This window comes from Chiloscyllium punctatum, chromosome 13, assembly GCF_047496795.1.
Source record: "Chiloscyllium punctatum isolate Juve2018m chromosome 13, sChiPun1.3, whole genome shotgun sequence".
NCBI lineage: Eukaryota > Metazoa > Chordata > Chondrichthyes > Orectolobiformes > Hemiscylliidae > Chiloscyllium > Chiloscyllium punctatum.
In genome coordinates, this window is record NC_092751.1 from 87,868,557 (window position 1) to 87,896,455 (window position 27,899).

The 27,899-nt window shown below is 41.0% G+C and overlaps 1 protein-coding gene across 2 annotated transcripts; it reads right to left on the reverse strand.

Moving 5' to 3' along the window:
- Window positions 1-1,796: 1,796 nt before the first annotated feature.
- LOC140484618 (annexin A5-like) lies at window positions 1,797-27,899 on the reverse strand. 2 transcript variants are annotated; one of them, XM_072583136.1, is made up of 13 exons: window positions 27,779-27,899; window positions 27,640-27,673; window positions 21,725-21,812; window positions 18,566-18,660; window positions 16,900-17,013; window positions 13,396-13,486; window positions 9,980-10,059; window positions 7,860-7,913; window positions 6,562-6,655; window positions 6,153-6,248; window positions 4,752-4,810; window positions 3,980-4,102; window positions 1,797-3,015 (listed from the first exon to the last, which is right to left on the reverse strand). In XM_072583136.1, exons 2-13 carry the CDS (start codon window positions 27,655-27,657, stop codon window positions 2,956-2,958), a joined length of 972 nt encoding a protein of 323 aa, XP_072439237.1. In that variant the 5' UTR covers window positions 27,658-27,673; window positions 27,779-27,899; the 3' UTR covers window positions 1,797-2,955. The 2 variants fall into 2 exon arrangements, with proteins under 2 accessions (XP_072439237.1, XP_072439238.1); XM_072583137.1 differs by having other exon boundaries at window positions 27,640-27,813.

The window sequence follows — 27,899 nt, forward strand, 5'->3', positions numbered from 1 at the left end:
TTCCCACTTATCTTTGCTATGTTATACTTTTTCTCTTAACTTTATATGTTTCTTAACTTCCCTCGTCAGTCACAGCCACCCATGCCTCCTCCTAGCATCTTCCTTCCTTTTTGGAATGAACTGATCCTGCATCTTCTACATTATACACAGAAATATCTGCCATTGTTCCTCCACTGTCATCCCTGCTAAGGTATTGCACCATTGAATTTTGGCCAGCTCTTCCCTCATAGCTCCATAGTTCCCTTTATTCAACTGAAATATTGTCACTTCAGATTGTACCCTTACCCTTTCAAATTGCAGTTTGAAGCTTATTATGGTCACTACATCCCAATGGCTCCTTCACTTAGAGGTCCCTGATCAATTCTGGTTTGTTGCGCAACACCAGATCCAGAATTGCCTTCTCCCTGGTAGGCTCCAGCACCAGCTGTTTTAAGAATCCATCTCGGAGACACTCCACAAAGTCTCCAATACCAGCCTGATTCTCCCAGTTTACCTGCATGTTGAAATCCCCCATAACAACTGTAGTAACATCTTTGCGACAGACAATTTCAGCTCCTGCTTCAACTTGCATCCAACATCCAGACTACTGTTTGGGGGCCTGTAGATAACTCCCAAGAGGGAGTTTTTAACCCTTAGAATCAGGGGATGTAGAGTCAGTATGGATAGAGCTGAGAAATTCTAGGTCCCCCCTCAAGGGACTGAATATCATCCCTTACCAACATGGCCACCCCACCCCCTCTGCCAGTCAGTCTGTCAGCCTTGAATATTCATTTCCCAGGCTCTGTCCACTTGAAGCCACATCTCAGTTATCCCCACAATATCATATCTGCCAATTTCCAAAAGAGCCTCAAGCTCAGCCAACTTATTTCTAATGCTTCATGCATTAATATATAGTATTTTAATTTGTTACTGCCTCACCCTTCCCATCAACTCCTATCTCACTCAACCTTACAGCATGATCCCTTGGAGTTTTCTGCTTCATTGATACAATTGTCTTTCTTGACTTCCCTTGTTCTAACTTTCCCTTCAATTTCCTTAAACATCCAGTATGTCTCTTTCTCTCTCCTCCTCTTCCTCCCCCCTCCCCTCTCCTTCTGTTCCTCCCACTATAGAACACGTGGAAATGGTTGATGCATTGAATATGTATTTGCATTTGTCTTCAGTAGAGGACATGCATAACAAAGGACAAAGATAGGAGAGATCCTGGAAACAATCATAAGTGTTAGGCAACCAATAGAGCTAAGAGTAGATAAGGCTCCTGGCCCTGATGGCATACACCCCAGAATGCTAAAAAAAGGCAGGAGAAATAGCAAATGCACTTGTGGTAATTTTAAGTTTGACTTGACTATGGGACAGTTCCAGCAAGTTGGAAAACAAAGATGACCAAAACGATAGTTTTTAAGTCAGGAGGACATGAAGGAAAGAAAGTTTAGAAAGGAGTGTGATCAAGTGCAGGCTTCCTACTGTTTGCATGTGTAGGACATACCATTGCAGTATATAGGATTGTAGAGATGAATCTAGACAAGTTAGGAGCAGACCAGTCCCCCCAAAAATAAACCGCTCAGCTTGCAGTCTTGAGCTCAAATCTACTGATTCCATTCCAAGCATGGGCCTCAAGCACAAGCAGCCTTTGATTCTTCAATCTCTACCAGCCGTTGATGCTGTTGTTTAGTATTGTGCTTCCTACCATTTTCCTTTTAGTTTGAAAGGGGAACAGGTAAGCAAGAGAGGAGGTAGGTGGAGGTAAAAAAAGTCAAACACAAAATTGGTACTACCAAAGAAAGGCAACCATTGAATAATTTTCCAGATGAATTTTATTTCTCTAGGAGCACCATCACAAGGTATGAGTTGTATACATTCTAAGCTAAGGAATAACCAACTTTGGACATTTGATATGAATAACATTAATTGCATAATAGGAGAATGAAAACATGGAACCAGCAAAAAAGTGGATCTCAGCCAGTTATTCATTCTTGGGCATACACTAAATGTATGACTTCATTTACACTTCCACAGTTTGCACCTCCCACAGTCAACTTCACAACCCCATGGCATTATGCAGAACAGGACAGTGACTTTGACCAGGGTTAACAGCCATTGAGAGAGTGTCCAATATAGACTTATTGCAATATTTTGTACACTACCAGATTTGTACAAGGAATGAAATTCTGCAAGTAATTTTAAACCTGCTGGGACAGGAACCCAATAAGACCAGAGGAATTAGTGTTTAATGTCATCACCTTCAGTGGAGGGGAAAAACCAGCTAGCAGAGAAAAATGCAATCTAGTGCTGGTTTAAACAAAACCAGCCTATTCTGAAATAACAATTAGAGGCTCCTTTCACATGCAGCAATTATATTTCTTCATTTATGATTCTATAGGACAGAGAAACAACTCCACCATTGAAAAGGTTTAGCTTCAGTTTCTTGGCATGGAGATAAAAGATTTCCACAGTTAGGTTTGTGTACATAATATTTGAGATACAAGATTCGATTAAACATGCAAATGACAGTGTTTATCCAAAGACTAATTAGAAAACAACATGGGTGGGTTTAGTCATGGCCAAGTCTAATGAACACCTTGTTAATTTGCTGTCTGCATTGTTTAGTGGAATGCAAAAACAAACTAGATGGATTAAAAAAGATATCTTTCCATTCATCATTCCAAAGTATTTGTCTTTTCCAACTCATGGAGTGGGCTTCATTTAGATGGCAGGAATTACAGGAAGTAAGTGTGGATGGAGACACTCCATGAGCAATGACTTTAAAAAGCAAATCTTACATTTAATGTATACAATTGCATCCTCAATATTATAGTGGAGCCATAATCCATTCATTGCAACTATTGTAGCTATATAGAGGATTGTTGGCTTTTTAAGCTATTAAAAAGACAATTAGAAACATTTGCCTTGTGGTCCATTTGCTGATCTGGAGAGAAAAGTCAAAATATCTATCCATCAATCATTGCCACCACACAGTTTCACGAGGGTATCTCTATAGTCCCCACCTGTATCTCCCTGTGGGTAGAAATAACAATTGTTATTAACCAGAGGTAAGCACACAAACTCCCACACTATTCTTCCCCCCCCCTCCATTTTCTTCCAACTTTTGCGATGGGTAAAGCATTTGCCTGCACTTGCCCCACATCCCTCCTAACCTTTCCTATTCCTGTACCCATCGGATGGCTTTGTTGTAATTATACAAGTCTCTAGCACTTCCTCTGGCAAAGGAAAAGTTTACAGCCCATGAACAGGCCCTTCGACCCTCCAAGCCTGAGCCGATCCAAATCTGGTCGCCGGTTGCTCAGCATTGGTATCCCTCTGCTCCCCACCTACTCATGCATCTGTCCAAATTTAGATTTGCTCAAACATGAACCTGGATTAAGTTAAAAATCACACCACCAGGTTATAATCAGACAGGTTTATTTGGAAGCACTATTCCTTCACCAGGTAATAGTGTCCTGATGAAGGAGCAACACTGAAAGCTAGTGCTTCCAAATAAGTCTGACTATAACCTGGTGTGTAATTTTTAAACTTTGTATACCCCAGTCCAAACCAGCATCTCCAAATTATGAATCTGGATGCAGTTCCAGATTAGCCAATTTAAGGCAAAGAGAGTAGTTTTGTAATGGAGACTCCTTTGGGGTGGGGGAAGAAACATGACTGGACCACAACAATCTCTCTCAGCTTGGACACTGCTGAAATACCACCTCCTCCAGAAGGGAAGTGGATAACAAAACAGGTTGATTACAAAATATTAAATACACCCATGACCACTAGTGCCAAAAGCTCAACTAAAATTAGCACATTGAAGACTTTCAGGTCCCACACTACAGAAGTGAAAAACCTTAAAAATTGAGGTGTTTGGCTTGGAATGCAGTTGTCAAAAAAAAAACACTGCTTGTACAGTGTCAAGTTAAATAGTACTTGAGCCAAAGGGAAAATACCACTAGGAGGCAGTAGCATCATGTTTACAACTTACCTCAATTGAAGAATGAAGGGTCTGCTCATATTTTGCTTTATAAATAGCTTTGATTTCCACCAGGTCAACTTCAGATCGAGACACCATAATTCTCATTAGAGTGTTGTCATCTGTTCCAGCACCCTATTTTTAATCAGGGCAAGCCATTAAATCACAACGGAAGAAACATAGAGCCCAACAGTAAAAGACTGTCCCGCTGTATATAACCAGTGTGACATGAGGACTCTGGACTGGCTAGGATAATTTATAAAAGAATTTGTTACACAATCACATCCTTGCCCAGAATCCAAAGATGACCTTGGGCCCTCCAATTATAGTGACATCTAAAGGGGTGTTGGTGTCCATTTCTGAACAGACACCCCCCAGAACTAGTCTATTGCAGCACACTGCTGGCAAATCTCCAACCCTCAAGGCGGAGTGCTTAGACTTTAGGTTAACACCAAGAATAAGTAACAGAGGCCCAGGTATCAAGATGATTCAGGGCTTTGCTGGAGATGGTTAGTGTCCAAGATGACATTTAGACACTGGCAAAAGCTTCATTAAAAGGCAAGGTGTCGGGGGTGAAGGAAAGCAAGTAGAAATTTTCAACAAAGTGATCAGAGCCAAAACTGAAAAAACCAATAAATCATGGCTTTAAGAAAAGGTAACAAGGTTACAGCTGAGGAAGGAAGGGAGTTGGTGAACAAAACAAAAGAAAGACTTAGACAACTTTGTGCAGGGGAGGTTGCAAATGTTGATCAGTTTGACAACAAGCAAATGCTGCCACACTTACCTTCATTGCATTATAAAGCTTTTCTGCAAAATAGGCTGGGGTATTCTTCACACATTTGACTGAAAACAAAAAAAGGGGCAAACTATTGTCAATTGTAATACACAGATAGCAAACATTTATTGCAGCCTTGCTATCAAATAGTCATTTGCAAGCTATTTTTGTTGTACAATAGACCTGAAAATATGTTTAGTGAGTAGCATTCAATATTCCTGATTTGCATCAGAAGGGATCATGGTCTCCTAGTTAAAGTTTGAGACTCATTGTGCAATAGACAGTTTGGTTTAAGACAAGTCAAGTCTTTTCAACAGAAGCAAACCACTGGTATCCAGAGGAGACAGGTCCTGTATATTTAGTACAAATTAATAGCAGCAAGTCTACTGGATGATCTTTGCACCCTTCAATTTGTAGCTGCCTAAAATGCTATAGAGTAGAGCTTGGGTTAAAAAGTTACTATTTAATAATTCTGTAGGTCTGCAATATTTTAAAAAAATAAATCAGTTAAAGCCTTTGCAGTCATACTCCATTGATCGATCAGATTGGAAAGAAGTGCCAATCTCCTCTCTTCACATGGGCAGTCCCTAGGCTGTGAAATGGGTTCAGCTCTGGATTATGCATGTCAGTTGATTTGTAAATTGACTACAGTATGAAATTTAAAAAATCACAAGAAAATATTCATGTCAGAACTTAAATTAGCATTAACAAGGGATTTTGTAAACAAGTATTTGCATGTGGAGGACCCACCTTCTCCCACAACCCCAAAAAAAAGCCTCCAATTCTGAATCACATATAGCTCCACTTGCCCCACAGGAGGATGGGAATTTTTTTTATATAGAAGCCAGAAAGCAATAGAAAACAGTTAACATTTCTCAAAAAAGGAGCGCTCAGCAAACTGGGGGAGGTGGACAAGTAAAAAAAAATGGTTTCAAGACTAGAAGTGTTAATATCCAAACAAAGCTCTAGTATGCTGGAATTTTTCCTTCCATTGGAAGAGGAATACTTTAAGAGTCAAAAAAGGTAGAGAAATTTATATAGCACAATTATTGCATAATTGTTATGAAAGTACACATTAGTCATGTTCTCAAGGCAAATGTTACAAGACTTAACTAAGCAAAATTCAGTGGGAAATAGTGGCTAGAGTGGATAGGAATTTAAGTGGCAAGTAAGATCTCCAGTTCAAGTCATTTTAGACAATGCAAAAACCCACGAGTATTAAACAGTAAGCTTTCACAAAGGCAGGGTTTCGTGAAGTGGGCTTTTGTTGCTCACTGCTTTGTGCTCTACACCCACATAAAGATTCATTTCTACTCCATTTCAAATGAGCGCTATAAATAAAAGTCAGCTATGATTAATTAATAGATGGACCAATCTTTAATTCTGAGGTTTTCACTTTAAATGCCTTACCAATGGCCAACATTACTTGCTGCAGACTGCCAGAACATTCACTGCCGATGCTATCTTCAAGGTCAATGTCATACACTTTCTGATACTCGTCAAAGACTGCATGCACACAGGAGTATAAATAACAAAGATTAGCTTTCTGCTAATGGCAAAGCATTCAGAACAGGTTCTGCCAGTTGCTGTAGTCAAATCACAATGGAAATTAATTTAAATGAATGCTATGACTGAATGTTAAATAGCAGCCATTATTAGCTATAAACCAATTGCGGCAATTATGCTTGCTCATAGGACAATTGACATCAGCAATTAGTGTACATTTTGTAATTGCATTGCTGCAAACTAATCTTGACTGCTCCTACATCTTGACCCTCATATTTTCAGAGGTTTGATGAGATTGTTTGTTCATTAATACCTGCTAATAAATGAGGAACACTCCTTGAACAGAGAATAGCAATGAATTTTTCTTCATCTGTGCCCCATGCATTTTCACCAGCTTCATAGAGAGCCTTTATTTGGAAAGAGGCAGAATTTCAGTGGAGAATCATACATGGTGTAGCTACATACAAACAATACTTTTCACAATGTTTATATTCAGAATGTGGACATTGCAGGCTAGGCCACATTTATTGCACATGCAAAAAGTTACTCTGGAGGGGGCCAACAAACCACAGCCACTGGGGCATGGGCACACAGTCAGTACCACTTAGGAAGGAGTGTGTTCCTTCACAGTCACTAGGTCAAAACCCAGAAGTAATACCATTCCAAGTTATGATTCAGGAAGCAAAAACCAGAAAAAAACATTGCTACATCTCAGCTGCCCTCATCCATTCAGATAGCGGTCGCTGTAGATTTACAAGGTGCTGTCAGAGGCTTGGTGAATTTGTGCAGTCCATCTTGTAGATGGTACACACTACTGCAATAGTGAGATACCAAAGAGTTTGATTATGAAGTGTGGATGATGGTGGTGGGCACATGTGCACATCAAGTGGGTTCAACTGTGGAATACAAGGGGCTATGGTTAGATTCTCTTGGAGATGGTTACTCCTGCCCCTTGCAGTGCACCCCCAGTTGCAGAGTTGGCATGTGATGTTCAGGACCTCACAGGTAGGAGCATCTTTTACACTGATGTGCTGGGTGTTCCCCCCCCCCAAATAGAGAAATTTGTGGACTCTCCAACAAGTTGTTGAATCACCCTTCACATGTAGCAGGACTGACAGCTTTTAAAATCATAGTGGATGCCACTGATTGGAGTAATCTGGCCCAATCTACTAAGTGTGGAATCAGTAGGCTTAGTCTATTGCATGAAAGGAGGTGTGGCTTTACCTTGGGCTATTTTGAAGATGTACTTTGTGTTACTCCCTGAACTCATTGATCTACATTTGATCTCCTTGCTAGACAGAAATAGAAGGGAGTTTGCAAGAAAGATACACCAGGCAATGAGGCAGAATACAATTTTGATGTCCCAAAGCACTGAGTGGATGATAGATCTGTTTAATGTCTAGCAAAGAGTCAGTGCCACCCAACAGTGCCATCTTTCATATGTGGATGGGATTTGCATACAAAAGACCTGCAGCATCATACAGACCCAGACATTAAAGAATAGATCATTTCCCTCCTTACTTTGACTTTCCAAGGAGACAGGCAAGCAGATGAGAAGTTGTATTAATGAAGTGATAACGTTTGCTCCTCTGTAATACATGTACATCTCACCTTAGCATCATCTTCTGCTTGAGAAGCATCTGCACCCCCTTCATCACGGTTACCCTAAGGGTTTTAAAAAAGTAATAAAAAAAGTGACCCTTGATCACTGGCAGTCATGAGAAAACACAGCGAAAACCTTTTAGACAACATGCATTGGGAAATGCCAGAAATACTGTTTTTGTGGCAGACTGGAGATTCTAGGAGCATTGCTATTGATTAACTTGCTGCTGCTACATTGCTTAGTACAGTTGTATCTATCTTATTCTATAGAAACTATTCCTAATCTAAAGTAGGACTCATTTTCTATTACAATCTGCAAACAGGGGTTTGCAAAGAAGTTGCTTCCTTTCTCAGAAGGCAGACTGTTCAATTTAGGATCACCTAGGTCAAATAAGTGATTGGTCTGAGACATAAAACACTTCAGCCTAGATAACATGGTAATTCATGAAAAAGTTAATTCATGAGCCAATCACAAGTAAAAAAAGGAACACACTCCAGACACTGGAGAGTGAGAGTATTTGAATAAAAAGCTGGAGTCTGGCTTCATTGACAAGTGAAGAGTGGCAGATCTTCCTCTCAAACAAAGTTCTACCTAGACTACAGAACACCTGCTAGAAAAAAATTTAAGAAGCAGGTAGATAAATTAAATCTTAGAACATAATCTGGGTCATAGACCTTTTAAAGTATACTTATTTCAAATGGTCACACCAAGTTGTAGGATCTTGGAGGGTTCACTATCATTTGTTTGATAATGACAGATCATTAGTGATATGCAAAGGAAACATTCCTGACATTCAAAGTTATCCAACATTGCTATGACATCTAGCCACCAGATGGCAGCATTAGGTTTTTGGTGCTGACAGCAATGGAGTTCAGTCACTGGTTCCAACTTTGAAACCAAGCTGGATCAGAGTTTTGAACACAGCCTTGAGACCACATCTTTTGGATTATGTGCTGAAAAAAGGTTAAGTGAAAAAAAGTGGTAAGGATTGTTTGCAGGTTGAAACAAACTAAATTGAAACGATGTCCTCCATAGAAGTCATGTAAGCAGCAATTTCTTACAGGTGCAGGCCACACTAGCGTATATAGCCATGGTCAGGCTGCAGTTTAATACTGACTGAGGGGAGTGAAACAGAAGACTTTTCAGAAGCTTGCTACAAGCTCTCAAGGCTGCTCTCTCCACTTCTGTGGAAAAGTAGACACAAACTTCATTGATATTGAAAAAAAAGTAAAATCCAAAGAGAGCAAAAAAAAAAACTGAGAAGCAAAGTAACTAGCAAGTTACAGATTAGGAGGCAAAGAATCAAACAATTGTGGTAGTCTGAGAATATTGTCCAAAATGTTGGTCTTCCACAAGTTCATAGACATATGGGCTGAATGGAGTAGAACTAGACCATTGGCCATGATTGAATGGTAAAACAGGCTTAATGTTTGTCAACCCACTCCTGCCTTCTCCCCATAACCCAATTTTCCATAATAAAATGGAAAAAACCATCTTCAATACACTGACTTGGCCTCCACAGACCTCTGCAGCAGTGAGTTCCAGAGGGAAAATCCTCTGGTTGAAGGAATTCATCTCAGCATGGAGAGACTCTTTAGGACTGAGGCTGTCTTTGGGTCCTAGTCTTTCCTAGGAGCAGAGGCATCTCACACAAAGTACAAAGAACATGTATCACAAGTGTGTTGTTAAAAAAAGCTTAAGGAAGCCTTGCTTTTATCCTGGGTCAGAGGACATTGGCATTTCTGAATAGTGGAGCTCAACTTTGACACCTTGCTCCTGTTGTCCTTCTATCTGAAGGAAATTTGCTCACCACTGCTGCTGGAATTCCCTATATATTTATTATGTACCTTAACATTTAAGCAGAGAGAGGTGATTGCTGGCCCCAAAAATGGCTGTAGCAAGTTGTTTAATAGCAATACAAAGGTTATGTTCACTGCCTGATATTAGTAACCAGGTTGCTATAGAGAATAAAGTAGGTAGGTTAAACTCTATCAACAATTCTCAATGTTCTACAAATATGAAACTTGTCCAACAGGAAGTTCTAGCAAATAAAGATTTTTCCCATGCCATCTTGAAATTTGTGAAAAATGCCTAGTTTAAAAAAGTGATGGATAGAGATAATAGTTACCTGAACTAAAGAGACCAGAACACGTTGGAAGTAACTGGATGTATCGGAGCAGATATCCTCTTCCAAATCAGATTCAAAATCTAGAAAGAAAAAAACCAAGAGAAGCTGATAAAGAGCCAAGTGGTGAACAGTAAAAATAAATTGCAGAAGTGGAGGAACGCACTCTGATAAAGATACTCATTACAGAATTTCAATAAAGTCACCATTTACCATGGCCACTGGCACCCAAATGCATGAGATAAATAGAACCATCAGCTGACAAGTTCTACAAGTAAATAGGAACCCACTAGTCGAGAGAGGGAGGCTAGAAAGTTTGAGTGTTTATCCAAGGATTGCTGGATTTATACTAGAAATGACAAAATACACTAACAGCAGATACTTCAGTATCATTGGTACTATCATTCTTAAAAAATGATCGTTGAGAATCAGTGGAACAAAAGAAAATGGAGAACTAAAAAAAAATCACTGCAGATTCTGTAAATCAGAAATAGCTGGAAGAGCTCAACAGGTCTGGCAGCATCTGAGGAGAGATATCAATGTTTCAGTTCAAAGGATCTTTCCTCCGAACACATCTCTGGGAATGGTGAGGCTCAACTCCTAGCCCATGTACTGAGAAAGGGTCACTCAAGTTATCTAAATCTCTCTCCAGATGCTGCCAGACCTACTAAGCTTTTCCAAGAGTTTGTTTTGGTTTGTTAAAAACCAAACAAAAAAAGTTTATTTTGGTCCCCTCCTGCAACTATGCAGTTAATGGCAAGTTCAGCAGAATTCCAAACTCACTTTGTACCTGATGCGGAATTAATATCTGGGTGGGCTACAAGTGGAAAAACCCAGAAACATTGAAGCTGCAGTAATACTGAAGTTTAACCAGATTGTGGAAAGTACTTAGGGACAGATAGATTCGGAATTTAGAGAAATCGACCTGGAGACTGAAAGCAAAAAAAGTACCCCACCAAACTACCCCAGCAGCACAGGAGCAAAAAAATGACAAAAAAAGTCAGTGAGTGTGTGTTGAGGGTATGTATTAAGTGGCGCAACATGGCCTGGTCAATTAGGGAGGGGGGGAAATTAATAAGTCTCTCCATTGTTGCAAATCTTCAAATGCTAGCAGCTGTAATACAAATTCCTGGGGTGGGAGAGTCCAGAACTAGAAGGTATAGATTAGGGGAGAGGGAAAAAATATAAAAAGGGACCTAAGAGGCAACCTTTGCAGAGGGTGGTGCATGTATGGAATGAACTGCGAGAGGAAGTGGTGGAGGCTGGTACAATTACAACATTTTAAGAAAGGCATCTGGATGGGTATATGAATAGAAAGGGTTTAGGGGGACATGGGCCAAGTGGGACCAGATTAGGATATCTGATCAGCATGGACAGGTTAGACCAAAGGGTCTGTTTCATAGTACATCTGACTATGACTATCCATTGATCTAAAGTATCCTGGTCTTGTAATATGACCAAAACAACAATGACAAAAACCTAATTATTACATTAACACTTGTGTTTGGACTTCAGAATAGTTGCATGGCACTGTTGGTAGACAGTTAAACACCTAAAAAAGGTAGTTTATAGGTTAGGTTACTGTTCCAAAAAAGGTCAGGTGACTGCAAACTACTGGACAAAAGCTGTTTAAGTGTTAATAAAACAGGTAGTGTACACATTTAATGCCACTGGCTTATTTTCAGTTCAAGCTAAAAAGCAATTTTTGCTGAGGAAACCCAGAGATTGAACATTTATAGGATAATCAAGATCTAACTGGGATTAGAGGAAAATTTGCCTCTCAGGAGGCCAAGAACCAGAGTGAAAATAAGTGTCACCATAGTTGGGGAAAAAATGGAAAAAGTATCATGGAAGTTTCAAAACTAGAAGAAATGTTTGTTTTTAAAAAGCTGAAGTTGAACACTCAGGTTAAGTGTATTCCTATTAGGCTCTGCAATTTAAAAAGCCAATTAAAATTGAATTATTTGCTAGAAGGCTAACATTTCTCCAAATTGGAGCCCAGATAGCAGATAAGTGGGAAACCGGTTGAAACTTGATATGCTGCACTTTAAGATGCAGATTTTATGTTTAGATAACTTGAGATTTGTTTCCAGCTCTTATGTAGGAGATTTTGTTAAAAAGGAAACTCTGGCCTTGTAAAATAGTTTGCAATTTGTCACCATGTTGCAAGCCAGCTTTTAGCTGGAAATTGGACTTTCCAAGTATTACCATCAGTTGATATAATATTAGTCCTTTCCAATAAAGGAGTCAGTTGGTAAAGTAGCATTTCCTGCTTTCTCAGCAGTGTGTTTTCACTGAACCCTTCAATGCCCTGCACTAGTCAGTCATGTAGGCCAGATCAAGCAACTTTAGCAAGTTGTTCTAGAGTTTGGGTTTGACTTGCTCTTCAGAGTCTAGCCTTTAAATAGGTGTTTGATTAAGCTAGAGATTGACCACATGCAATCCTTTAGGGGAGATGGCCTAGTGGTATTTCCCCATGGCTATTAATCCAGAAATCCAGCTGCTATTCTGGGGGTTCAAATCCTGCCACACCAGATGGTGAAATTTGAATTCAATTTTTTTAAAAATCTGGAATTAAGAAAACCTAACAATAATAGTGAAACTATTAGGAAAACCCATCTGTCTCACTGATGTTTATTAGGCAAGGAAATCTGCCATCCTCACCTGCTCTGACCCACTTGACTCCAGACCCATTGTCATTGACTTCATTGACTCAATTGCCCATTGAAATGATCAAAGGCACTCCATTCAAGGGCAGCTGGGGATGGGCAATAATGGCTGTCCAGCCAGTGATGCCCATGACGAGTGAATCAAAAAGCTCCACCCACCAGCTAAGACAGTGAAGGGACACTTTCTGCTCAAATTCCAGGGAGCTAGGAACAGGATTTTAACAAGTTTGAGTATGGGGTTTCTGAAATTGTAATTTTAGCCATGTACTCCATATGACTGGACCAATTCAAATCTTGGTCAGGAAGGGTCATTTACAAACCCAATTCATAGTTGGGAGGCAGAAATAGCTGGCATTTTAACCACTTTCATATTTACCAAGTATACACAAAGGGAAAAATCCAAACAAGGTTTCCAACAGGAAGGGTGGGGGGGGGGGGGCAGGGGGGGGGGGTCAGAGGAAGGAAGGAATCAGGAATAGGATGGCTGGTGATTTCCCCCAATTGCAGTGCCCCATGGCTTCTGACTGAGGTCAACACAACTACTCCATGACAGAAGTAGCTTAGACATGGGGTACTGGAGTTCATTCTGAACACGGAAACCCTTCATAACATTGGGGGAAAAAAAATCATTTTGAATAACCATATTGGACTATTTTTCCCTCACTAAGGAAAACTAGCCTGAAGAACAATTGGAGAGGTTGCTTCAATAGAGCTAGAAATAGCAATTGCTTTAGTCAAATATTGGTGTACCTTTTTTATAAACTTGGACAATCTGTTTGATTTGTGCATTGTTGCGAGATGCTAAGATTTCAATCAAGACATCCTCAGATGTCCCAGCACCCTATAAAAGTATCAAATCGGAAACATTTGAACAAACATGAATCAGACAACACTTCATGTTACAAAATACACAGGACAATAAAATAAGTTAACTTTAGTAATTGATGTTAGCAGTGCTAAAAACATGCTGCACAATTTAACATTCAGTACAACAATTAAGATTAAATCACCACAATACTCTGGTTAATTAAAAGGGGGCTAGACAACTGGAGAAATATAGCATGTCTGCTGATTTTTGGTATTTTATTGTTCAAAAAAAAAGTGTATCTGCTCAAAATCACTAATGGAGTCAGTGTAGTGTCTTCCAGTGATGGATGTATATCAATAAACTCAATCCAAAATCTGCTCAAGTCTGACAGGTCTCAATTACTATGGTAGCTTAAAAGTTGTGCTCTTTATTTATCTAAAGCATGCTCATAATTGTCCCAACAATTGTCTCCATAGCTATGGAGAAGGAGAGAAGCAGACAATGGGAGGATATTTAATTGGGGAAAAAAGGAACTATGATACTATGAGGCATGTGTTGGGAAGCATGGACCGGTAGTAATTGGTCCATGGAAAGGGCACTATAGACATGTGGAGACTGCTTAAGGAACAGTTGTTGCGAGTGATGCATAAATGTGTTCCTGAGACAGGCAAGAAGGGGCAAGGTAAAGGAACCTTGGATGACGAGAACGGAGGAGCTTCATGTCAAAAGAAAGAAGGCAGTTTACATAAGGTGGAGGAAGCAAGAGTCTTGCTCAGCTCTAGAGGATTACAGGCAGGCGAGGAAGGAGCTCAAAAATGGTCTGAGGAGAGAGCACGAAAGAGGCTTGGCAGGAAGGATTAGGGAGAATTCAAATGCATTTTACATTGAGGAATAAGAAAATGATCAAAGAAAGAGTAGGGCTGATCAGGGATAGCATAGGGAACTTGTGTATAGAGTCTGAGGAGGTAGGGGAAGCCCTAAATGGATTTGTTGTTTCTGCCTTTACTAAAGAAAAAGGACCTTGTAGTGAATGAAACCATTGAGGAGCAGGTCAGCATGCTGGAACGGATAGAGATTGTCAAACTTTTCAATACATCAGCCTCCTCAAACATTAAAATAGGCAAGTCACCAGGGCCAGACCAGATTTGTCCTCTGCTGCTTTGGGAAGCGAGAAATGTGATTGCTTTGCCACTTGCAAAGATCTTTGCATCCTTGCTCTCCACTGGTGTCGTACCTGAGGACTGGAGGGAGGCAAGTGTAATTCCTCTCTTCAAGAAAGGAATTAGGGAAATCCCTGGCAATTACAGACCAGTCAGTCCCACATCTGTCATCTGCAAGGTGTTAGAAAGGATTCTGAGGGATAGGATTTATGACCATCTGGAAGAGCATGGCTTGATTAAAGGCAGTCAGCATGGCTTTGTGAGGGGCAGGTCATGCCTCAAATGTTATTGAGTTTTTGGAGGATGTTACTAGGCAAGCTGATGAGGGTCGAGCAGTGGATGTGGTGCATTTGGACTTCATCAAGACATTTGATAAGGTTCCCCATGGTAGGCTCATTCAGAAGGTCAGGAGGAATGGGATACAGGGAAATTTAGCTGTCTGGTCGACAGAAGACAGCGAGTGGTAGTGAAGGAAAACATTCTGCCTGGAAGTCAATGGTGTTCCACAGGGCTTTGTTCTTGGGCCTCTACTCTTTGTAATTTTTATTAATGACTTGAATGAAGAGATTGAAGGATGGGTTAGCAAGTTTGCAGACGACACAAAGGTTGGAGGTGTTGTTGACAGTATAGAGGGCTGTTGTAGGCTGCAGCATGACATTGACAGGATGCAGAGATGGGCTGAGGTGGCAGATGGAATTCAACCTGGATAAATGTGAATTTGAAAGTTGAGTACAGGATTAAAGATAGGATTCTTGGCAGAGTGGAGGAACAGTGGGATCTTGGTGTGCAGGTACAAAGAGGCCTTAAAATTGCCAGCCAGGTGGACAGGGTTGTTAAGAAAGCATATGGTGTTTTGGCTTTCATGAACAGGGGAATTGAGTTTAAGAGCCAGGAGATCTTGTTGCAGCTCTATAAAACTTTGGTTAGACCGCACTTGGAATACTGTGTCCAGTTCTGGTTGCCCTATTATAGGAAAGATGTGGATGCTTGGAGAGGGTTCACAGGAGGTTTACCAGGATGCTGCCTGGAATGGAGGGCTTATCTGAAGAGGTTGACTGAGCTCAGACATTTTTCCATTGGAAAAAAAATGAGGAAGAGAGGGGACCTAATTGAGGTGTACAAGATAATGAGAGGCATAGAGTCGATAGCCAGAAATTTTCTCCTAGGGCAGAAATTGTTAACAAGGGGTCATGGTTTTAAGCTGTTGTTTGGTGGAAAGTATAGAGGGGATGTCAGAGGTGGGTCCTTTACACAGTTGAGAGCATGGAATTCATTGCCAGCAGTGGTGGAAAGAGGTCATTGGGGATATTTAGAGACTGCTGGACATTCATATGGTCACAATTTTGAGAGTTTGTACATTAGGATCAATGGTCAGCACAACATCATGGGCTGAAGGGCCTGTTCTCTATGTTCACACCCTTCTCCCTCCCCTACTAAAATGGGGCTCCTATTAAAAATAAAACAAACTTCTCATGTGGAGAAATGGGTAGAGACTGGACTGTCAAATCAATTGAAAGAGGGGGAAGTCCCAGTTTTCATTTTCCAGGGCACTAGTTCTCATTAAGAGGGTATTGTTATGCCATCTGCTGAACTGGAGTGTTTCTGGTCAAGGAAGGAGGTCTGACACAAAGTTAACACCCTATCAATAGCCTGGACTAAAACAGAGTCCTAGGTGTACAGCAAGACAAAACATTTACTGCTGTAGGAGAGCAAGTTTCTGTCCAAACAAACATTACTTTGTAAAGCAAATCCTAGCTTCATGAAAACTACACTGAAGCATTCGGTCACAGGACAGTTGTCACCAACTTGAAGTGTTGGCAAAACTTGGGTGCCCATCAACAAGCTAGTCATTTTACAGCATGCCCATATAAAACAAATATTGACATGGAAAAAAAAGACTAAAGACTGAAAGCACAACAATGTCAAACATTTGAAATAAAGACAGCAAGACCTACCCCTAACTGGAAAGGCCAACTGAAAGACCACTATCCAGAGCGCAGGACATGAAGTTAAAATGCAGGAGGGAAAGGAGCCAGGAAGCTGTGGTTAGGGGAATGCCAACTTAGGTTCTAAAAGCCTGCATAGTGTAACAGAAAAGGCAAGATCAAGGAAAGGTAAGGAGATCAAAAAAAAGGGGAGACAGACAGCCGGAGCAGGAAGTGAACCAAGTCATGTTGCAAGTACAAGACAAGCCTGCAGATCGTCAATTCTGAAATATAGCATCTACTGACCACAGGAACAAGTTGGTCAATCTTTCCTTCACAGGTCAAGTGGGATCATAGTTACCTTAAGAGCATCATGCAATTCCTTGGCATCGTAGCGTTCTGGAGGAAGGAGGAGGGCAACAATCAGGGATTCAAACTTCCCAGAGAGCTCAGATTTCAAATCGTCAATCAAGTCCTGTGGCAACAATAGATTAGCAACGTGAATTCAGAGCTGCAAAGTTATGAACAGCAATTCTGAAAAAAGGGTCTAAAGACATAGCAATTACATAACATAACTGCCCTAACTTTCTTTTGAAGATATGGTGTGGCTTATTTACAGTGCAACTATTAAATTTCAAATAACTGGAATTTCCACTATTGTACTCATGAAATAGGATATCCAAGCCTTGGATGGCCTGAACATTGGCACTGATACACTTAACTAGATAAAGGCTGGACTTTAGCTTGATGAATCAGTCAGGTTTGCAGAAGCACACACCAAGGGTGGACAATGCTAGACTTTCATCACCTTTCACGAGATTTCCTTAACATCCAAAGAGAATGGTGGAAAGTTTAACAAGAGCCAGGTCACTGCTTTGGTCTGTGACTGTGGCAGCCATTGAGAAAGCTACCTCTTGCAATACTAAGATCCAGGAAGCCACTGGCTTTATGAAAGTCATTAATTATCCACACTGACCACGAGCATCATGTCAAACAGGTAAATCAGGCGAGGGGATCACGCTGATGAATGCCTGCCCACCCATTCATTTCCCTAGCTTCAAACAGACAAATTGGAGTATTTGAGCACAAAGTTACAATTTGATTGCACTAGTGACACGGCAGATTTAAAAGGCAGTACACCAGACTAATCTGCCACATCCGATAAATGCCAATAACTTGGGAAATTCACTACACTTCATAGAAGAAAGAGTGACCATATCCTTTGCTAGAGGCAAGCATTGCTCTCAGCTCAGAATGATGGGTATTAAACACTGACCTTTCTAGAGAGAGTCTAGAGTTAAGAAAAAGCTCAAATTGCTGGAGAAACTCAGCTAGTCTGGCAGCATCTAGAGAGCACAAACATTGCAGTAACCCTTCAGATCTGTTTGGAATCAGAAACATTAACTCTGCTTCTCTCCCAAGATGCTGCCAGACCTGCTGCGTTTCTCCAGAAATTTCTGTTGCAGATTTCCAGTTCTTTGGTTTATTTTCCCCTCAGTTAATAGATAAGGCTAATAAGGTTAGGGATGAGGAGTGATATCAAAGGAATCTGAACAAAGACAAGATTTTAGGAAGTGAGGCACTAAGATGACAGGATAGGTCATTGTACAGCAGAAATGAGTGATCAGGACTTTATTTAATGTATGGGTTGAGTTTTTGATGAGCAATGAAAGGTTGAAGAAAGGAGACAGCTCTGGAGAGTAGTCATCTCCAGGCTGAACATTGCTAACCAGACGTGACAATTGGGAGTGTACAAATAAGGCAAGTGCAACTCCTTTTGACTTCGGGGCACCAGAGTTTAGCACAATCCTACTGTGTGACAATACCCACAAATGGGATGATGGGGGGGTGGGAGAGAATGAAGAGGGAGGGAGTGTGGAACCTGATCAGTCCAGAAAGTCAAAGGTAGATGACACAGGAGGCCAAACTTGATGACAAGTACTTGCCCCCACCCCCAATGCACACGTTTGCAAATTCCATTAGTGGAATCAGCAAACAGATAATCAGTACAATTAGCTATGACTTACTTTTCCAACTATAGTTTTATAGGCACAAGTGATCTGCTGCCTTTGATTGTTACTTCGCTGAGCCAGTATATCCAATATGACATCCTCATCAGTTCCTGTAAAATAAAGCCAGTCTTTATTTGCAAGTGTATTACACAGAGGGGAAAAAAACACATTCCAACCAAGAAATTAAGTGGATAAGCTAAATCTCAATGGGATTTTGCAATCAGACCCTTTGAGATCAGAACAACAGCTGGATAAGTGGGCAAACAGCTGTTGGTCAATCATTTCAGGCTACATATACTGCAAGAGTTCCTCAGGGTACTGTCCTAGACTCAAGCAACTACTATGGCTTGAATGACCGCTAGGGATTTCCATTAACTAGGAACTGGATGAGCCATAATGACCGCAGATACAAGAACAGGGTCAGAGGTTAGCAACTCAGTCTCACTGCCCATATCCCAGCCCACCACCTGGAAGGCAGGAGTGATGGAACACTTCCTACTTGCTGGCTTAGTGCAGCTCCAACACCACTCAATCAGCTCAACTCTTAAGAAAGCAGTCCACATGATTGGCACCACATCCATTGCCTTCAATAGGGTCTCCCTCCAACAGTGTAAACTACTGCTCAGTAGCAGCAATATCTACAAGATGCATTGCAGAAATTCATCAAGGCTCTTAGACAAGACCTTCCAACACCATCCAGAAGGACAAGGGTAGTAAAATACCCAAGAACACCACCAACCTCCAAGCCACATGCTTACTCTAGAGGAATACCGATAGTGAAACTGCCATTCCTTCACTGGGTCAAAGACCTTGACATGACATTCAGCAGCATGGTCTCCCCACACTAAGGGCTGTAGTGATCTAAGAACATTAGGAGCAAAACAGGCCATTTGGCCCCTCAAGTCTATTCCACCATTGCACTCCCAAAACTATTTTAGCTCTAGTTAGCCCTGTGCTCAGTTTTTTTAAGAAAGTCTGTCTACTGCCTGGAGTCAGTTTCAAAGTAAACCTTGTTTTAAGGCAGATGAGAAATTATTTAGGTCACCTTTTGCAACAGGGCCTTCCAAGAGGAAATAAAGGTTTTTCACATCCATCTGGTCATGACCATTCATGGTCTTAAGCACTTTAAATCTAGTCACTCATCAAACTCCAGTGAAAGCAAACTTGGCCTGTCACAGATCAGAATCCTTCCAGTGTGGAAGCAGACATTTAGCCCATCAAGTCTACACCAACCCTCTGAAAGGCATCCCTCTCAAACCAACACCCCACATGGATGGCCAACTTATACAAATTTACTCATTCCATGTCTCCAAATGAGTTGATATCTTGGCTTAGATAAAGTCAAAACTGCATACAGTTTTGAAATGTAGTCTCACCCTCTAGAGCTGAGGCCAACATTTTAAGTTCCTCACAGAAATAGCATCCCACCTGCCATCTTGAGGAGATGTTGCACCTCCACACTAGCTTTGACTCTTGCACTAACACCTAGATCACCTGCATGCTGGATTTCCACATTCATACCCTGTTTAACACGGTTTGTTCCATTTAAAAAAAATGGTGGGGGAAACTCAGCCTGTCTGGCAACATATTAGACAGAAGCAGAGGGTTATAGAACCTGGTAGGCTGTTTAAAGAATGATAATGGGACTTAAACTTTAATTCTCTACAGATGCTGCCAGACCTGCAGAGTGTCTCCAGCATTTGGAATATTTTGCCTTTGTTGCTGCCAAAGGCAACTAGACAGCAGACCATTTTCTATAGCCATAAGTGCTGGCTTAGCCAATTCCACATGAGGCATCGCCAATGCATTCAGGACCTCAAGTAAAAAAAGAAACCAGAGTGTTAAATTAGGAACATTTAACTGAAAACCATCTAAACACATTTCAGTCAGAAGACACTATTAACAAAAGGTTTCACCCCAGAATCATTGGAACAAGATAAGGGCTCTTTGAAATTACAACGAATTACTTGCAGAGAAAAATCAGTAGTGTTCTGGAAAAAAAAAAAACAAATAAATTTACTCAATCTTTAGGGACCAAATCAGCCCCTTGGATTAGTAACAGGTTACTAATTGGAACACTTGTTTGGTTTTCCCCCCCTCAAGTTAAAATATCAAGAAAGGACTGACAGGGGGAAGTGTGCTAGAACAGCAGGCCTGATAGGATGGAAATATGCCACATGTTGGAAATATGCCAAGAATCTGTGCATACCCTGTGAAAGCACTAATGTTATGCAATTATTCTTGAGCAAGAGTATTAGCAGAAGATTCCATACCAGGAGGAGGAGACAAGCAAATGATTAGAGCACAAAGTGTGGGAGGGGTGGTGGTACTGTGACATTTGTTAGAGATGCTCTTCATCACACCACAGCAACTGCAGAATTAGTCAATTCCACAGGAACAAGTTATTTTGCATCATTACATATTAATGCACGAATTCAGTGCTTTACTTAAGCAGAGTGCAGTTGTACCCTTGAAGGGAGGAGTTAAAGATGGGAATATAATTTAACGACAAACATCAGATCCAAAACAGACTTTTCCCAATTTTAAACTAAAAATATTTGGAGATGCAATAAATTATTCATAGATTAGCTCTTGACAATGTAATTGCCAATGGTTGAACAATGTGCCAAACCCTACATGGAGGGACCATTGAGGTTTTAATCCACAAGCCTAGACAAATTACTGAACCAGACAAGGCAATAGCAAGAGGTTACTGTTTAGTCATTTTAGACTTGGGAAGTTGAATAAAAACAATTCAGATTGGTTTTTAGCTTCCAGCCAGCATCTACCCCCACCCACTATCCCAGCAAACATTTGATGGCTTGCTCACATTTAGGATGCTTACTTAATAGATTCCAGAATGGTACCCAAGGGTGAATACCTCAAATGAAGGAAAAAAAAAGACTACTGACAAGAATCATGAAAGGGCTGGATAAAATACACTGACAAAACGCTTCCATTTGTGGGACTGCTCAAAGCCAGCAACACAACAATAAAACCCCAAATGAACTAAGATGATTGAAGTAATGGCAATTCTAGTGGGACTGCAGACATGGGTGTTTATATTGGGGAAGTTAACCAATACAAGTGTAGGAGGTCATGCTAACTGAGGGAAAGATGAAGTAAACAAAGAGGGGATGCCATAGAGGATAGATAGGAGCACAATCTCTTTACCAAATCCTTTCATAGCCTTGTGAAGCACCTCAGCATCTTGGCTGGCATCAAAATCTGGATAGTCACAGACTGTACCACTGGTCCTTCCCTAGAAAGAGAAAAAAATCATTTAACATCCCATAGGGCTTTGTAATTCTATATGCATTTCACAAAGTGGATTAAACCATGATGGGTGGGGGAGCTTGGGGGCTCAATCAACACTTCAGTGATGGCACCATAGTAGGAGGCTCATTAAACACCTTATTTGTCAAGGCACTCATTTCAGGAAGGGTCATGGCAGACCTAGCACCTGTTTGGAGGAGTGAAAACATTAGTAATGTTAATGATTGCATGGACACAGATAGGTCAGGGTTTGTGATAGACCTGTTGCACTGCAGGACAGCATCTAAAGTTAGGGAAACCAATTACACCTAACAACGACAGCCTCCATGAAAAAACAATTTTAAAGGTTAGTATTTATTGCTTTTGACAAAAAAATGCAATAGTGGTGAATCACCTTGAATTCCTATGTCCATGCAGCCATAGATAGAGCACCACACTGAAGAATCAGCACAATTAGGTACACCTCAGTGACTGGAATTTTTTTTTGAAAAAAATCTGAAATATGGGAACAGGCCATTCAGCCCAGCAGATCCACACCACATCTCTAAACAGCATCCCATGCAGACTCAGCCCTCTACCCTGTTACTATAATCCTGCATTTCAGGTGGCTAATCCACCTAGCTTGCACATCCCTGAACATGTTGGCAACTTAACATTGCAAGTTAGGTGGGTTGGCACACCTTTGGACTGTGGGAGGAAGCCCACACTGCCATGGGGAAACTCCACAGTCACCTGGGGCTATAATGGAACCCTGGTAGCGAGAGGCAGCAATGCTAACCACTGAGCCCTTACAGATGGAGAGAGAACCCAGGGAGAAAAATAAGCAAAGTGATTGCTGTTGATACTAAGCCAGGACTCAAAGGGTGATAATAGGGGCAGTATTGTTAAAAATGGTTTGTCTGAACTGAAAGCAACCCATTACATGGCAGGACCTGGGATATGGGGGCTGAGTAGCAGACATGAAAGTGTAGGGGCATGTTCTGAAATTGTTAGAGTCCTGAAGGTTATTGATCTCCATGAGACCAAGCAGGCACTGTTCTTGCAGCTTGTACTGTAGTTGGCTTAAGACAGAAATGTTAGCTAAGAAGCATGTCAAAGTGGCAGGCAACCAGAAGCTCTTTTACACAACACACCAACTGCTCTTCTCCCCAAGGTAGAAAAAAAGTTAGAAATTGGAGCAGCAAACACAGTAACTAGACGAAGTATAGAAACCACTTTCATCTGGAAGGTGTCTGGGACTTACATTCTTGACAAATGCAATGCAGCCAGTTCCTTTGCCAAGCCAGCCTTTCCCTTGCAAAAATATCATTTTAGGCTCAGCCTGCAAGCTCTCTTCTGACAAAGAATGATCATATCACACTTCTGTGGCAGGAACCAAAAAAGGTCCAGGTTCAAATTCAGAGATGTACCAAAAGTGCCACAACAAATCTAAACAGTTGAGTGAAAAAAAATTGGAACCAGTTTTCACTACACAGATTGGACATCCAAACAAATTCAAAATAATTAGTTTTGCAGTTATTTTTAGTCATCCTTTGACTCAGACCCCTTCACCAAAAATCAGTAACTTTTTTTAATAATCAATCATTTCCTCAAGGGGTGGTGGTGGGGGAAGGAAAGAAAAGATTTCTGGAAGCTTTCCACGTGACACTGCCTTCCATCCCCCACAATCATTTGCTCATTCTCTACAGCAATGAAGAGCACGCCCCCCCCCCACCCACCCACACACGATTAGAACTGGATTGCATCCTATTCTGAGTGCACTACTAGTATTTCCTTGCTTCTGTCCTGGATTAACACATTTACACAGCACCGAGTACCAGTTTAGGAAAAATTGAATACGTCACTTCCTTACATGGCTGGTGTTTGCATAGATTTACCTGAGCAAATTAGAATTTTGCCTACGGACTGTGTGCAAAACATTGGTCGCTAAAATTAACTCTTGCAGCCAGATGTTATTAGCAAGTCTTAGGCCAGCACTACCCCGTGGTCAGATCTTGGGGCTGTTATACTTTAACAGAATTAGGTCTAAAGGCCAATCTAGGAATTTAGTTTAAGATACTAAAGTGAACATGAATTTACCACCCGATTATCCATGGGGAAAAAAAAAGGGTGAAATGTGTAGAGTGGTTTGAGATTAGTACTTTCCAAGCAGAGGAGATATATAGCTTTTATAGCTACTATGAAGTTACTGCATGTGAGCGCTGTGTAAACACAAAGGGTCTCGGAGAGGGGCTACAGACTCATCGTGGTTCATTTCTTCATTGTAAAGGCAGACAGGGTCACAGTAGTGGGTGGGGTTCAGTGCAGAGATCAGAAATAAGCGACGTCCGAACAGAATCTCACTGACTTTACAGGGATTAAACCGCAGGGGGCGGGGGAAGAGAAAGTGTTAAAACGCTGACAGATCAGCGGTGAGAAATCCCTGCGTCTGACTGAAGTGACAATCGCCATTATGATTTGTCAGACTCAGGCAAGACAATTTGCCGTCGGATCAAGAATCACGACTTCAGACTCCATGCCACACCCATCCTCGGCAGTTCCAACTCCCCCCTGATTCAGAGCCTTGTGATGCAGCTACAACCCATACCATGAATCACAAGACACCCACTCCAACACCACAGGGGGAAAAAAAAACTTAGCTAATCAGGGATGGTTCAACACGAAAAAAATAAAGCAATTCCAGTTGAATGCTTTTTCTTTGAAAAAAGTTTGTGCCAACCTTAATTTCAGCAGCAAGATTAGGCCAGTTTCTTTAATTCCAAGCAGCAAACAGTTATAATGCTCATTATATGATAATTCCCCCGCAAAAAAAAACTTAAAACACTTTAGATTGTCAAAGTTGTGACCACTATAGTTTAGTATCCTTCCCATTTGTTACTATGAGAAGGTTGCTTGAACAAAACAGCATGAGCAAAATGTCTTGAATTTAAAAAAAAGTACTGTCTTGGTCAGAGTCACCAAGACCATCCCTCAGGACAGATGCCAAGTCTAACTAGTTACTACATTGTGGTTGGAGGTACATCTGGATCATAACCAGTCATACAATCTGACAACAGACCCTTCAGCTCAATTCATCCAGGCTGAGCAGGTTTCCTTAACTGAAGGAGTCCCATTTATCGGAATTTGGCCCATATCCCTCAAAGTTTCCTATCTACGTACTTGTCCAAGTGTCCATTTGTAATGGCACCCACCATTACCTCTGGCAACTTATGCACCACCCTGTAAGAAAACACTGCCTCTCCAGTCCATACTCACCTTAGGTCCTCTAGTTTTGAGCTCCCATAGTCTTTGGGTGGGGAGGGGAAGAAACCAAAAACACCTTGGCTATTCATTTTTACTATGCACCCCATGATTTTGTGGATTGCCATAAAGAGGTTATCCCTGCCTGACCCTGCAGGGAAATTAGTCCTCATTGTGTCATCCAACTCAGACATTGCTCCAACACAAACTACATCTGCACACGAGTCCACATCATTGATTTAAGATCTCTCCATTGCTGTTTCGCATCCCTCCCCATCACTACCTTCTTCCAAAAGGAATGAAGGTCATGAGACCCGAATACTAACTGATTTCTCTCCACTAATGTTGCCAGATCTGCTGAGATTTTCCAGCAATTTTGTTTTCTTATTTACAGCATCTGCAGTTCAGTTTAAATTTATCTTCTTCCAACTTTTCCATCTAACCTTCCCTCCATCAGAACTACACAATGGCAATGTGATTGGAGTGCTGAATGGGTACCTGATACCATAAAAATCCTGAACAGAGGCCAGTCAAAGGGAGGGTTGTACTGCCAAGCAAACTATGTAACATGGTCCAGACAACAACATGGAGAGAGAGAGTGGGACCACCTCCTCAGCCAATGGCATTAAATTCCTCACCTCAACAACATTGGGGAGGGGAAGGAGTGGTCGGCACATTGTGATTAAATGAACGGTGATGCCTTAACACTCAGCTCTGAAGCAGGAGAGACAGGTCTCCTGTCCCAGAGGCAGAAACACTGCCACAAGAACCCACATCTAACTTGAAGACATATCACTGTCAAGACTGGTGGAAAATCCTCAGCCAGTCTAAAATATCTACAGAGACTGCAAATACACAGACATGTTGCTAATCACTTCAAATACCAGTTAGGATGGGCTACAAATGCTGGCTTTGCTGAAAGCACCCAGTCTCTAAAGTATGAAAAGGGCACCTTTCATACACTTTAGGATATTCCATATATTTAAGGGATATTTTTGTTCATTTGTCTTGCCCTCCATACAATTCAAGTCCTGTCAGGGAGCTCTCGTTACAGCATTAACTGGCACATCTACACAGTTGTAGAGACAACACTGAAGCAGTTTACAAACTACTCAGTTCCATAAACTGAGGTAATGATCAGGTATCATTTGGAAGTAATTGTTTGAGAACAGACTTTCCTACAAAGCAGAGGAATAAGGTTTGCAGAAAGCTTGGAGTACTTAAAAACTACAGCAGCAGAAACTTATGGTAAGAGTAATTACAATAAGGCCACTTCAGGAGAACATCCCAGGGAAATGCAACTTCAACCTAGACATTTTGATCCAGAGGTAGGGACATTAATACTACACAACAATATCCTTCTAAAGTAGAGAGAACTTATAAAGTCAGGCTGGAACTGGTGACAGTATTAACAAGTGCAAATTAGCAGTCCTTCAGTCTGTTGGTTAGATGTCATCATTTTAATAGCAAAACATCCAGACATGCTATGACAGTAAAAGTTGAACCTGGACTTTCAAGACTGGAGGTAAACAGTACCACAAAAACCCTTCACTGAGTTGGAGATACATTTTCTAAAAAAAAACAACCTGCTCAGATGTTTATGACACCCAGGCTCAAAAGGCAGGGACACTACCACAGAACCACATGAGCCCCAGCTCAATTAGTTGGCTACCTAATTGAACAGCTGGTTGTCAACTAGTTCAAACCAATCCCTCAGAGACAATAACTACAACTTTCTTATTCCACAGTGGAGAATTGGAGCCAACTCAGTTCGTTTAATAACCTTGTTTGCACAGCTTTCCAGCCTACCAATCACCTCAACCCAATAACGGCCCAAACCCATCCACCTGTGAAGGTTAGCTGCTCCAGTTGTAGAGTCAAGGCTATTCGCACATTCGCATTAAGACCCAAATGCGAAATCAATTAGAGTAATAATATTGCTTATTCAGCAACATTGTGGCTTAGACCATACAAAGATCTGAAAGAAAAATTGGAAAGACTTCCAGCTCTAAAGAATATTGTAGAAACTAGTTTTTGCGTATACTGCTAATTATAGGCTTAAAATCAACTGCATTTAAAGTAGACACCTTGCCTATTTGCTACAACACCCAGGATTGGAGACTTGTTGACTTTCCCTTATCGGAGGCTAACAGGATATTAAATTAACACAACATCTCAGTGAAGGTGTTCTGTTGTAAGATTAGAAGCCAGTAACATTTTGTTAGAATCGGCATTACACTGAGTCAATTGTCAAAAAAAAAAAACGCTGACTTGGAAACAAAAGAGTATCCTTTTAACTAAACAGATTAACGTGTGATAGAGATATTACAACATTGCTGAGAGTGTTGTAGGGCTTTTGCCCGAAACGTCGATTTTACTACTCCTCGGATGCTGCCTGAACTGCTGTGCTCTTCCAGCACCACTAATCCGTACTCCCTAACCTCCTACACATTTTCTCCAGATGAAAAAAAAAGTCACTGTGCGTATTCAGAGCAAGAAAAAAAAATTAGTGCAGACTGTTCGGATTACACCGAAGCTGCCTTCTTGACAGATATATTACAGTTTCTACTTACCACGCCTTTGGCTGCCATGGTTCACTCGATAAATCTGTTTAAAAAGCACACAGTTTAATGTAGCCTTTTCAGTCGTCTTGAAGTACTTCAATATGTCTTAATGAACAAAATATTAAATCATTTCAAAACATAGACAAACCTGCTTCAAGGGCGGCTATGGAAAAAAAACTAGTCTGTGTAGCTCATTAAAGAAAGCACAATCTCAAAGGCCTGCCTTTTCTCGAGGGAAAGCTGCATATGGATTGGTTGAGAGCTTGGAA